Source organism: Vicugna pacos, chromosome 3 (genome assembly GCF_048564905.1).
Source record: "Vicugna pacos chromosome 3, VicPac4, whole genome shotgun sequence".
NCBI classification, from domain to species: domain Eukaryota; kingdom Metazoa; phylum Chordata; class Mammalia; order Artiodactyla; family Camelidae; genus Vicugna; species Vicugna pacos.
Window position 1 is genome coordinate 18,061,185 of NC_132989.1, and position 13,841 is coordinate 18,075,025.

General features: G+C 36.6%; 1 protein-coding gene across 1 annotated transcript in view; it reads left to right on the plus strand.

The window, feature by feature from the left end:
- LARS1 (leucyl-tRNA synthetase 1) overlaps positions 1–13,841 on the plus strand; it is a 55,683-nt gene that overhangs the window by 24,129 nt on the left and 17,713 nt on the right. Inside the window, exons 13-22 of the mRNA XM_006204493.4 lie at positions 1,145–1,198; positions 1,968–2,108; positions 3,654–3,731; positions 6,834–6,919; positions 7,013–7,078; positions 7,176–7,258; positions 7,748–7,886; positions 8,217–8,429; positions 10,003–10,060; positions 11,799–11,862. Coding sequence (XP_006204555.1) covers positions 1,145–1,198; positions 1,968–2,108; positions 3,654–3,731; positions 6,834–6,919; positions 7,013–7,078; positions 7,176–7,258; positions 7,748–7,886; positions 8,217–8,429; positions 10,003–10,060; positions 11,799–11,862 — 982 coding nt within the window. The remainder of the gene's footprint in view (positions 1–1,144; positions 1,199–1,967; positions 2,109–3,653; positions 3,732–6,833; positions 6,920–7,012; positions 7,079–7,175; positions 7,259–7,747; positions 7,887–8,216; positions 8,430–10,002; positions 10,061–11,798; positions 11,863–13,841) is intronic.

Here is a 13,841-nt window from a genome sequence, read left to right on the forward strand (position 1 = left end):
CAAACAAAGCAGTTTTATGTCTTCCTTCCCAATCTGTAATACCTTTTCTTTCCTCTCCTCTCCTCCCCTCTCTGCCCTTCCCCTCTCCTTTTTTCTTTTCTTGCTTTATTTCATTACCGAGAACATTCAGTACAATGTTGAAAAGGAGTGGTGAGGGGAGTTTCCCCATGCGCCGTGGTGACATTGTGCAGGCTAGGTGGCTGGACCACGGCGTGATGGGCCAGGGAAGCGACTGTGTCCGGCAGGTCTGTGCCACGTGTACCTGAAGAGGAGAGGTTTGCTGGGTGGTTCCTTTTCATTATGGCCAGATTGCAGTTAATTTTGGAAGCTATCAACATTTATTTTATGTTTATTACACTTTTTAAAATTGAAGTATAGTTGATTTACAATGTGTTAGTTTCTGGTGTACAGCACAGTGATTCAGTTATACATACATTCTTTTTCATTATAGGTTATTATTGAATATAGTTCCCTGTGTTATACAGTAGGACCTTGTTGTTTATTTTATATATAGTAATTAGTATCTTTGTTCATTACATTTTTGAGGCATCCAAGTCTTATGTGTTTGTTTAAAAAAAAAGAAAGGCGTGGTGAGAGGGGATATCCTTGCGCTGTATCTGATCTTAGTGAGAAAGCTTTGATTTCTCATCATTAAGTATGATGTTAGCTGTAGGCTTTTTATAACATAGTCTTTACAAAGTTGAGGAAGTCTGCTTCTCTTTTAGTTTACTGAGAGTTTTTATTGTGACTAGGTATTGGGTTTCGTCAAGTGCTTTTTTTCATCTGTTGATATAATTTTGTGATTATTCATTTTTAATCTGTTGATGTGATAGATTTCATAAAACTTGAAAAAAGTTTTCTGATATTTACATTTTCATTGCAACCTGGAACATAATTCTCATTTTAAGTGTCTGTGTGTGTGTGAATTTTTGCTTTTGGCTGTACAATTTCGTCATTCAGCCATTCACTCAACCTGTTTAGTTCTTTAAAGTCATATATCCTTTCTTGAGATATTTGGTAAAACTGAAAAATTGCTCTCTTTGGAGAGGAGAACAAAAATAGTTTTAAAAGTTTGGGAGATGCTTCCGTCAATAGTTACCAGTAAAGTGTCAATCATTAGTATTAACCTGGAAATTTCTTCTAGGCTTTGCGAGCGAAGTACGGAATTAGAGATGACATGGTCTTGCCATTTGAGCCTGTGAGTACATAGATAATGCAGAATATTCATATCCATATTTCTCTTTTTAGAGAATGAAAAGAGGTAACATTTTCCTTGAAACGAAATTAAATAATTGGTAGAGTATGAAAATAAGAGAGAGTTTGCTTAAGAGTTTATTTAATTTGATAATTGCTGTGGTGGATAAAAATGAAAGAAAAACTAACAGTAAGCATTTTCTTAGCACCTGGCACCTGCAGTTCTGAAATAAACAAACAGCTTTTCAGCCTTACCAATTATATAATAGCTTATTTTCTAGTATGGCCAATTTCCAGGTTTCTAAAGACAAAATTTTGCCATATTACTCATGAATGTTTATGTTTTCAAATTGGTGCCTGCAGAAGAAAAAAAAACTTAAATTACTAGTGAATAATTTTCATGAAGAATCCAGAAGACAATATAAACCAGAAACAAGCCTATCTGTAAATTTAGTTGCTTATAGCATTTTGCTAGTTTCAACATTAATTATTTCATTGATTATATGCTGGTGGAGGGATGAGAGCTGGGGAAGGTGTGTGTGTAGTGAGAGAGGGACAGTGTGGGGGTTCGTGCAGAGCATTTGGGTGGAGAGTAGAAAGACAGATTCACATCTGGATGTTAGCCCCTCTGTGATTACCTAATGTGTGGCACTGCCATAGTGATGTATAAAATCTGAAATGATTTCTTTGGACAGTAAGGCAAAAGGACTGTGCCCATCGGGCTGTCGTTGTGTTCATTCAGTATGAGATCCTGACATTGTGGTTCTTTGCAGGTGCCAGTCATTGAAATCCCAGGTTTTGGAACACTTTCTGCTGTAACCATCTGTGACGAGTTGAAAGTTCAGAGCCAGAATGACCGAGAAAAACTTGCAGAAGCAAAGGAGAAATTATATCTAAGAGGGTTTTATGATGGTGTAAGTGGTACTTTTTTATTGTTTTTATTTGATTTACCCTGTGCTCTGTGATTTTCATCTTAGTGACTTTGAAAAGAATATCAAAAAATTCAATATAGTTTCAGCTATATCCTGATTTGAGAGGGATTAATATAAGATTGTATTCTTCTATTTCCAAATTTTTTTAAAATCTATTTTTGTCTAATAGCATTTGTGGAAATTCCATTTTTGTGCCCTCTAATCTCTAAGAAATGAACTTCTTGAGAAAATATTTAAAATTAGTTCATATTATCATACAGTAAACTCCAACAGTTTATTGCATGGACAATATGTGGTCCCTTTTTGCTCTTTTAATTGAGGAGTTCACATTTTAAATAAGCACTTTCATTTGCTTCATTAATTTACTTGTTAATGCCTACTGCATGCCATGTTAGCACAATAAGTCAGTTCTGGACCTTTTTTCCTCCTTAATTGTGCAAATGTTAATGTAGCTTTACATTTCCATGGAAAGAAGATGAGCCTAGAGAAAGTAAAAAGCCCAGTTGCTCGTGACTTGAGGTTGAAATGAAGATTTTTAAGGCTAAGAATTGCCTTAAAAGTCTTACATGCCTTTTTTTAAAGTGACTTCCATGTTTTAGATGACAATAAAAGCCAACACTTACATAGCATTTACATATTTACTTACTTCTGAAAATAACCTGTGAAGTAGACACTGTTATTCTCATTTTACAGATGGGGAAATTGAGGCACTAAGAGATTAAGTAATTTACCCAGGATCAGCCAGGTAGCCAGCCAGAGGCAGAACTGGGACTCAAACTAGGCAACTTGGCTCTAAGATTTGTACTGTTAATCCCTGTGCCACAATGATCAATAAGTAAAATTTCATAATGATGAATTACATAGATAATGAAGTATTTTGATTTGTTAGAGGACTGGAAGGTCAAAAAAGAACACTTAAGATAGAAGCTATTTGAGAGTCACAGGAGTCAGATAGATAGAGGTCAGAATATCAGCTGGAAAGGGATTGTGGCTAGCTCTGTGACAGCAGTGGGCAAGCTAATACTTTGCCCTGGAATTAAATCTCCCCACTGCCAAAAAGTCAGAGTTAAAAAACAGTAGGCTTTCCTCTAAGAGCCAAGCTTGTCACATGGCCAGGCAAAGGAGAATGTTTGCTGGCAACAGATGGAGTTGGAAAGAGAAGCCGAGGTGGGGCTGAGCTGGATATGCTTAGTTCTTTCTCCCAGAGCCTTCAGGAATGACATGAGTTAGGGGAGAGGAATTCTCTCCACATGGAAACCTGAGAAGTGGGAAGGAAGTGAGCGTTCCTTTCTAACTATGTTCATAATAGCTATTCTAGTTACACTAAAAGGAAAACAAGTGTTATAAATATTTGTTGTCCAAGCTGTGCCAAAATTAAGGCTTATGGTTTATAAATGTGATAAATTTCACAGTAAAAGTATCTTGGTTGTGACGGGTAGTAAATTTAGTTAGGGAGAGTTTTGGTGGTGGAACCCAAAGCAAATTTTAATTGTTTCATATGTGTTTTTTCTCAACTTCTCCTTTTAGGTAATGTTGGTGGATGGATTTAAAGGACAGAAGGTCCAAGATGTAAAGAAGACTATTAAGAACAAGATGATTGACGCTGTATGTCATGGGCTGTCCTCTGAAGGCTGTTTTTGGAGAAAAGCTTTTAGTTAATAGACTTCCCAGTGATAATTAGTAGTGAGTTCTGTAGTAGAACCTGGAGCTATATTAGAGATATAATTTTATTTATATATAAAACAGGAGACCTGTTTAGCAGTTTATTTAACTTGACATCCCACCTGTAATGCTGATGAAGAGGTAGTATTCCAAATCGCATACAGAGAACTTTAATGGTGCTTCCTGGCGGTGAGGTACTGGTGGTTACAGTTCTCTTTCTGTAGGGCTTTTTACTGTCATCCTTTTTTCCCTTTTCATTTTTGTTGTAACTTTTTTCTGTTGAGTTACTTAACTACTTTTAAAGTTGAATTTTTATTTTTGACAGTTATGTATATCCATAATACAGAGAGACAATAGCTTATTCAAATTTTAAAAAGTAATTTCTTCTCCCTCCTTCAACATTCTCTTAAGTTTCTCTTCCTTGGACAGGCTTACTTTCAGCTGTTTCAGTTATTTTATTTAGTATCGGCCTCCACCTCTCTTATAGATCTCTCATCTAAATGCTTGTAGTGTAATTTTTAAGTTTTCATTTTTAGGCATCAGCCATTGACTTCCAACTATGGAAGATCAAGATTTAACTCTTCCCAACTTGTGTCTTCCTGTCTAACCTCACATTTATGTGTGCTTCTCCAACCCCCATCTTCCTAGTCGAGGTGTATTATAACTTACGTTAGAGCAATACTCAGTGTGTACGTTTTTGAGTCGTGGCTCTTCCATAGGGCAGTGTACCATGAGAACTTCTCTTCCCCAGCTTTTGATTTTCCGTGGAGTTAATAATTGTCTTTCCCCCCGACTTTTCTTACTTTTAAATATAATTTTTGGTACTTCATCCCCAAACTGTCTCAGCTGTTAAGTTCTCCTATCAGGACCTTCAGACACATCAGTATGCCATCGGTTACATCTTAGAGAAAGTTCTCCCAGAGCCTCCTGGCCTGTGTTACTCATCCAGACTGGTACTTCCTGCAGATGTGCACAAGTATCTGGGATGTTCCTCCTGTCTTACTTAGGATTCCCTTTACTTCTGTGGAGTTGGATCTCCTGTTTCTGGGATCCCATGACTTCTTATTTACTTTTTTATTTTGGTGAAGCTCTGCGTCTGGTAGTTTTCCTGGAAAAGGGTACCTGGAAGGTAAAGTTTTGTGACCTTCCATGTCTGAAATATCTTCATTCTGTTCTCATACTTGAATGTCTAGGTTTAGAATTCTGGCTTAGGAAAGAATTTTTCCTTAAAATTTTAAAGGCCATTGCCCATAGTGTACTGGTTCAGTGATGCTGTTGAGAAGTACAAAACCATTCTGGTAATAATGAATCTTTTATAACTGACCTGTGGCTACACTGCACCCCCTCCCCACCCAGCCTGAAGCTTATAAAGTCTTCTCTTTTGTCCCAGTATTTTGAAATTGCATGATGATTTACCTTGGTGTAGGTCAGTTTTCATTCATTCTTCTGGGTGCATAGTGGGCTCCTTCAATCTGGAAACTTATGTTCTTCAATTTTGGGAAAATTTCTTGACTTTTTGTTTGACAATTTTGTCCCTTCCTGTTCTTTATTTTTGCTGACTGAATTCTTACCATTCAGATATTGAATCTCTTAGCCTCTGAAAGTCCTTTTGCTCTTCTTTCTGAGGAAGTCCCTCAATTTTTTGTGGAAAATTTCAAATTTATAAAAAAGTAGAGAAGTATAATGAATTCCTGTATACCTCTTATCCAACTCAGAGCCAATTTAAGAGCTTATTCTTCTTATCTGATCCTTTTTTATAGGATGCCATTCTCATTTCATGTATATGAAATTTTAATCTTTCATTAATTTGAGGACGACTGTTGATATTTAAGAGTGGGTACGAAAAGGTGATGGGAACCTTTTTGGATATGGGTGGGGCTTCACTGGAGGAGATCCAGAAGGTCCATTTGGGCCTTGGGGAAGCCCTGATATTAGCCTTGATGTTAATTAGGGATTCTTGGTTTGTTAGACTCCCCTCAGAAGATTATTCAGTTTCTGACATAAAGGGTCTATGCTAACTGAGCATTCTGGGAGCTGAATGGGAGAAGATTGCTAGGGTGGGTACCAACACCCAGTGTGCTCACTTTCACTCAGTCCCCCCTTTTTCACTGTGATACCCATAACCTAAACTTGTCCTCTGGTTGAGGGGCTCTTTTCTGTCCTGTCCAGGGAATAAACCTTCATTGCTCTGCTGGCATAGGGAGGGGCACTTGCTTGTCTGCATAGTGTGGGATCAGGGTATCTGGAGTTCAAACTTCGTTAAAAGACTTTGATTAGTCCTTGTCTTTCCAGCCTTGTGTTGCCTTCTCTTCCAGAACTGTCTTGTATTACAAGTCCTGAGTTTTTTGGAAGTTCTGTAATGCAAACTAGATTGCTTTTCAGCCTTCTCTTCTGTGGGCTTAGGATTCAGCTAGCTTTCTTTGATTTGCTAATAGTTATCTGTCTTCCTACTTTTTAGTTCCCAACATTTGGTTAATATTATTTCTTCTCCCATTCTGTTGTCTTTATAGGTTCATATCATTGGGGAAAAAAAAGCCTCGTTGTCATTTTGTTAGAATTTTGAGAGGGAGCAGAGTTACATATCTGTTTTAATTTACTATCGTTAAATGGAAGTCTTCAGTAATAGTATTTTCCATGTTTAATTCTTGTGCATCTTTTTTTTTTTAATGGCAGTGATTCCATGGATCTGATTTCCTATTTATATATTTATTTTTTAATATATTATAACAGGAATAAAAGGCTAATTAGGCAGCCTAACCTTCAGAGCATAGCATTAGAAACTGTTAAACATCTTTCACTCTGAAGAGGCATAATCTGTACCTAGGGAAGGTGATCCATTTGATAAAGATGCATGCCTTTTCAGCAGCAAGTGTTATACAGAAAGAAGGGCAGTTACCTTCTACCTTGGGAAGAGGGAAGACATAATGAAAATGTGAGGTTTTGGTTATTTGTGGTAGAGCATTTTTTTAAAAGTTATTCTTATCTTTGAGGAACAGAGATTGCCTTGACATAATAGCTGATATAATTTTATTTACTTTCATTTAGGGAGATGCATATATTTATATGGAACCAGAGAAACAAGTTATATCCAGGTCTTCAGATGAGTGCGTCGTGGCCCTGTGTGACCAGTGGTTAGTCTCTCTTATAGTAAGAAGGAATTTCCTTCTGTCACTTTGCTTATCTATTTGACTCTTATTTTTTTAAATCATTTCATCCACTCCCAGGTACTTGGATTATGGAGAAGAGAACTGGAAAAAACAGACATCCCAGTGCTTGAAGAACCTGGAAACGTAAGCTGGGAGAAAGTGATGGTAGATGGGCAAGGAGATGAGAAACAGGGAAGACAATAAAGGTGAAGAGAGATACTTTATCTTCTACTCTTCCCAGGTTCTGTGAGGAGACCAGGAGGAATTTTGAAGCTACCTTAGATTGGCTGCAAGAGCATGCTTGCTCCAGAACTTACGGTTTAGGTAAGCAAACTTCCACGTTTTTCTGTTTGAATGACTTTGCCGGTTACGTAGCAAAGTAACACTTTAACTTTGTTTTTCTTCTCTTCCAGTGTTTTTCTGAATTAGAAGTTCGGGGTTAGAGGGTGAGGGAAACTAGGACATGGTCTTCTGACATCCACCTGGTGGTGGAAGTCTCTAACCTACATAGCTTTTATGGTGCAGCTTCTTAATAGAAAGTTTCTAGTGCCTCAGCCTTTTTTGTCTGTTTGTTTTTTGAGTAAAAGCAGAGATGTGTACTCCATAGACCACGCAGGCCATCTCAGGAGGCAAGAGAAAGGCCGAGACAGAGAGTGCCCATTCTGTCTTTTACTTACCAGCTTATTTGTATTAATTAAGTAAATTTAAGGTAGCTTTGTCAGTACTATTGACCCGCTCTTGAAAACGTGAATTCTATAGATTAAGTGTCTCGTGGGTTCCTCAAGCATTAGTTTCCTTCTTTTTATCTTGCAGGTACTCGTCTACCATGGGATGAGCAGTGGCTGATTGAATCGCTCTCCGATTCCACTATTTACATGGCATTTTACACAGTTGCACACCTGTTGCAGGGAGGTAACTTGCGTGGACAGGCAGAGTCTCCGCTGGGCATCAGGTTGGTAAATGGATAAGGAAAAGAAGTGTAATTTGTTAGCTTTTGATTTACCTATTGGAAATTCTAATAATTAGTTTTTAGAAGAACTCATTTAGTGGAATTTTGTTGTGATGTTTTTGCTTTTTGATGTTGAACTGAGAAAAAGTAATAAATAGCCCCTCCTCTGTTACCCGTTCTTCATTCTTAGGGGAGTCTCCCGTCCTCATTTGTTAATGTAACTGCATTAAGAAAGTGATTTCTACGTCAAGGTTGGATTAGAATCCTGATTCTTTCAAAGAGGTTGTACATATGTATGTAATTGTTGTCGTTTGTTTCTTTTATTTTTAATAGTCCTCAGCAGATGACCAGGGAAGTTTGGGACTATGTTTTCTTCACGGAGGCTCCATTTCCTAAGACTCAGATCCCAAAGGAAAAGCTAGATCAGCTGAGGCAGGAATTTGAATTCTGGTATCCTGTGGATCTTCGAGTCTCTGGCAAGGATCTTATTCCAAATCATCTTTCATATTTCCTTTATAATCATGTGGCTATGTGGCCAGAAGAAAGGTGAGTCCTAAAAAAGATGTGGACTAAATGTATTGATTATTGACAAGGGCTCAAATATATAGAAATTACTGTGGAGGGTATGGTTAGATTTGCCAGTTACGTTTTTTTTTTTTTACTTATATTAAATATACTAAAGCAGGAAGCACACCTCGTTTATCAGTTATATCCAGAGGTCCTCGTACCTACCTTTGGCCACCAAAGCACATCATATTTCAGGGGCATCAGTAATTCACTTGCTCTGTTATGTGACTCATCTGACCTGTCAGATGCAGGAGTAAAGGTGATTTAAGACACAGCGTGGGACGTTAGAACTGGAAGGAAACATCACTTTTGAGCTGAGAGCCCCAAGGTTCCAGCATTAGTTGATGATGATGTTCTGACTAGAATCTGGGTCGAAGATGCATTTTTAATACCCTGTGCTCAAGAGTAATCCTTCTGTCATCTTCCCTCTTGACCCAAATATGTCTCTGTGCCTTTTCCTCCTGTCACTAAAGTAGCTAAAGAAACAAACCCCTCCCACTGTTCAAATTTTATTTTGTAAGACCAAAGTAATCTCATGTGATTTCCTTCTTATATTTAGAATGAGATTGAATTTTCTTTCTCAAGAATAAAAGGGAGGTTTTGAAGAAGAGAAATAAAATAAACCTGATGTGGTTCTTACCATCTAATTATTTTTCTCTGTTGTTCAAAATGTGTTTTTGGAGAAATTGGGTATCTCAGAATTACTTGTTAGTAGTTTAGTTGAATATTTATCCCCTTGCATCAAGTTTTTGACATGTATTAGGATTTTAAAAATTACAGATAAGTAATAGCATCAAGGCTTATGTCAGGCACTGTTCTAATCACTTTTAGTAACTCGTCTTATTTTCACTACGGCCTTTGGAGGAGGGTCTATAATATCCTCGTTTTACATGAGGCATAGAAGGCTCAAATAACTCACCCAGAATTACCCAGCAGTGGCAGAACCAGCATGCAGACCCCAGCAGTCTGACTCTAGAACTCTTGCTCTTAACACTGCCTCCTACCTGATCTCATGAATGAATGAATGATATGTACATAGCTTGAAAATTCAAATGGTTCATAAAGGCAAAAAGTTAAAAGTGAACTTTCAGCCTTTCCCCTGTATCACTCTGTTTTCCAAAGCTCATCACTGCTACTACTTTCCAGATTCCTTCTGGAAAATGTATGTATTCCTATACTGGCATTAGTTATCTATTCTTATGTATTTTTTAATCTATACAAAGATGCCACATTATAGACACTATTTTGTCTCTTTGTTTTTCCTTGTAATAGTATATTTCTAAGATCTTTTTATATCAATATATATAGTCCTGCCTGTATTTTAAAATATTTACATAGTATTTCATTTTAAGCCTGTACCATAGTTTATACAACCATTCCTTTACAATGGACTTCCCTTGTCTTCATTTCCTGTTATGAAAAGGACTCAATAAATATCTCTGTACTTTTGCCTTAGCAAACTTTTATGAATCTTTTAGCATTTACCTTAAAATTTTAAGGCTAAACCATAATCTTTGTTTCATTTTCTGTATGTAAACATTTACCTGTCAAGTGACAAATGGCCTATATCTGTGAGGGCAAATGGACATCTCCTCCTCAACTCTGAGAAGGTAAGGCTCATTGCCTCTTGAAAGGTTAAAATTCTGCTGAAAACTTTCCAGATTTAGGATGTTGTACTTTTTAAAGAAATAAAGAATATGAAAATCAAAGAGTTAAAAATCTTCCATTTAAAATGTTTAGGACTAACAGCATAAATTAAAGGTTTACCTTTAAAATTAGGTGAATGAAATAGTATTAGTTGAGGGGAGGGATGGAGAAAGCTTATTTACCTATTGTAACATTTGTTTTTAGGGTGACACAAATTGTAACAGGAGGAGAGAGAGACAGGGAAAGGGACAGGAAACATAAAGACCCTATCTTTGTGGCCCTATAATATCTTTCTTATTAAGTTGAGAAAATAACTTGGTGGCTTTTGCTTTATACTGTGACCAAACACTAAATGAAAATAATAGAATTTTGGAGTTTGTAGTATTCAGGTGTCATTTAAGGCTTCTTCCCAGACAGTATATCTCTCACTATACTGCTGTAACTTCCCCTATTGTTACTACTAATAATAGACGTGGTTTTTTATAGGCTACACAAGACTTTAGTTGATCAACAGGAGATTATGCAAACCTCTTAACAAGGCCCTGCTTGCCCCTATGATGCCTTTGTGCACATTAGAAAGGGGCACCCTCCCTGAACTAAACAAACAAATTAAAAATTAAGTTGCAGTATTATCTGTTTTTCATTAATAACAATTGCAACAAGGTGGATTTATTCCAGCCAGTGCAGCTTGCTACAACTGATGGACTAACGGTAAAAGAATGGTAAAAGAACATTCATTGCTGTAAGTATGTCATAATGAAAATAGTTATAGATTTAAACAAATAGCATATGATATGAATTGCAAAATGAAACATTTTTTACAGTGCCCTAATATTGAAAGGGGATTAAAAAAATTTATTCAAGATAATCTGTACATTAAGCTGAAAAACAGCTAGTTTATAGATTTTGTTAAATCAACAAGGACTTTTGACTATCTAATTTTTTTCTTTGAAAGTCAAAGTGTAACTATATATTTGTATATATGTATGTGTGTGTATTTTTATATATGTATAAAAATATAAATCCTGTTATGACATTTTCTTTGGTTTCAGCATTGTTGTCCTATACATACACTATACTCATTTTATTAGAACAAGGTACTTTATTGCTGTGTAGTGGAAAATTGATAGAATAATCACCTCTCTGGTATCAGCAAAGTTACAAAGGCGTGAAAATTTTTTGAATTATGAAGATTGCTAGGCTGTACACATTGCCTCTTTAGTTGTGTTGCCGTCAGACACAGCACAACTTGACTAACCAACTGTTGTGACCCTAATGACAGGAAGTTCCTTAAAGCCCTAATTCTGACCTCCTGAGCTAGTCCATTTATTTCTGAATGACTCTAATTGCTATAAAGCTCTTCTTATAACCAGCTAAAGTGTTCCAGAGTTGTAGTGGAATTATCCCACAAGTCAAATCAATTCCTAAGGGACATTATCAGTTAATGGAAAGAGCAGTGGACTGAGTAAGCAGACTGGAGATCCTGTCCTAGCTTTAGTGACTTGGGTGAGTCACTGTACTGGCTGGACTTCAGTTTTCTCCTCTGTAAAGTTAGTGTAAGGTATCTTTTCCTTTCCATGTTTCTAATCCTTTTTGTCTTTTTCTGATGGTGGCCAACACATTTAATTTGATATGACTGATTTGGCTTATTTTATTTATATATATTTTTACTAATGCCTGATCATTGACTTTCTATTTCAGATGTCAAAATCCACAGGCAACTTCCTCACTTTGAGCCAAGCTCTTGACAAATATTCAGCCGATGGTGAGTATACTGTTTTGTTATTGCTGTTGTGTGGGGTCCAATTCTCCTCAGATTACAGCAGGCAGGTTAAAATTGTCGTTGTGGTTTTACTGCTTTTGTCTTTTGCTTTTACCAGTACTTCAAAATATTCATATTTTCTCTGTGTACAAGCAATGTAATTTTTAAAACATAAGAATTGCTAATCTTACCTATTTAGGAACAAATTTAAGCTAAGATTATTAGAGTCTTCTTTCAAGGAATACTCACTATAATTGCAACCTGGCTTTTTCCTAATTTCATGCTGCTTCTAAGAAGTCAGAGTTAAGTTTGTAGTGATGTTGAGTATGTAGGAAGCTTTTTCAAAGTGTTTCCTTCATATTTGATATACATATAGGTGACTTGCAACTGGGAGCACTCATTTTTTAGAAAAATACATTTTCCCTGTCCTCATTCCTGTTCCATTTGATGATTACTTTGTCAAGAGAAGAAATATACTGTCTTATCTGGAGGAGCCGGTTATTTCATATGTAGCCTAGACTGGTCATCATGGCTCTGCTTTACTCACATGGCTACTGTAGTCTGAGACTGTACTGAAGGAGATTGGGGACCAGCTAACCTAAGTTACTTTAAAAAACAGTATTTTGACTGGACGCTGTAGGGCAAAACGAACTCTACACAAATATTGTAGTTAGTAAGTGTTTTTGACAAGAGGTGTAGATTAGCAATTCTGAGACTATTCTGTGTGTTTACTAGGATTGAACAAATAAATATATTGTAGATGAGAGCTCGCTGTCAGAAGCTATAAATAAATCAAGAGGAAATGCTAGAATGAACCCTATGGTATTGGATCAAAATTGGCAATATCAGTATGAACTCATGGTTTCTATTTTATATACAGACAGATAGAAAAAAACGTAAATTTATGTGTAAGTTAGTATACATGCTTTTATTCTAGCTTTGCCTGCTAAGAGAGACTATGAGAAGTGTAAATACTAGTAACAGTGAAACAGCTGGCATTCAGATCTTGGTTTCTAAATACCATTTTCTAATAAAAGGAACAAGGGTTCCTAGGAGAAATGATTGATTTGAGGGCTGGAGTAGAGAAAATACAAGATGAGCATGGAACACATTATGGTGCCAGAAAATAAGGAAATGTTTAAAAAAGGATGGGGACAGCTTGAAAGGGCACAGGAACCAACTTGAAGGAGTTCCCAGTTGCCCCAGCTAGGACAATTTAGGAAACAAAGTAATTGAGTTAAAAAGAAAATCATTTGCCACATGAACATACTCAGTGTGCAGTAATAAAACTAAAGTAGGATGAACAAAATAAACTCATTTAGAAACCCCAAAAGAAGAAACAAAGTAAAAAAGGATAGTATTGGATTATAACCCAATGAATAAATATTTATGAATCCAAACTGATAAGTATTAATAATTGAGTAAATAAGTAAGTGGGGGAGTAGGGACAGCTCTTCCTTTCAGAAGAATTCCAGTTAATAAAAGTACAAGGATTGAGTGAAATATAAAATCACCATTAGGCAAATACAGTAATATTTGTCACAGGCAAAATCCATGAATGGGTGAAGAATTCAGGAAAAAATAGAATGTTTGCATATACTCCTATTATCTCTCCCAAGATAACTTTATAATCACAAAGCAAAAACAGTAACTTTTCAGTGGAGATCCCTGGCAGACGCTGCCTGCCTAAGTGAGGACAGTTTGCAATAGCAGTAATAAGTCCTATCAGTATCACAGACCTCCCTGATAAGGATGCACTGAGAAGACACACAGCATCACTTTTGTAATACTCTTGCTGAAGGTGCGTAACCTCAGTCTAGTCATGAGAAAGCATCAGACATACCCACACTGGGAGAAATTCTATTAAACAACTGACTACTACTCATCAAAAGTGTCGAGGTCATGGAAGACAAAGCCAGACTGAGACTGTCACAGATTTGAAGAGCCCAAGTAGACAGAACAACTAAACGCAAGATGAGTTT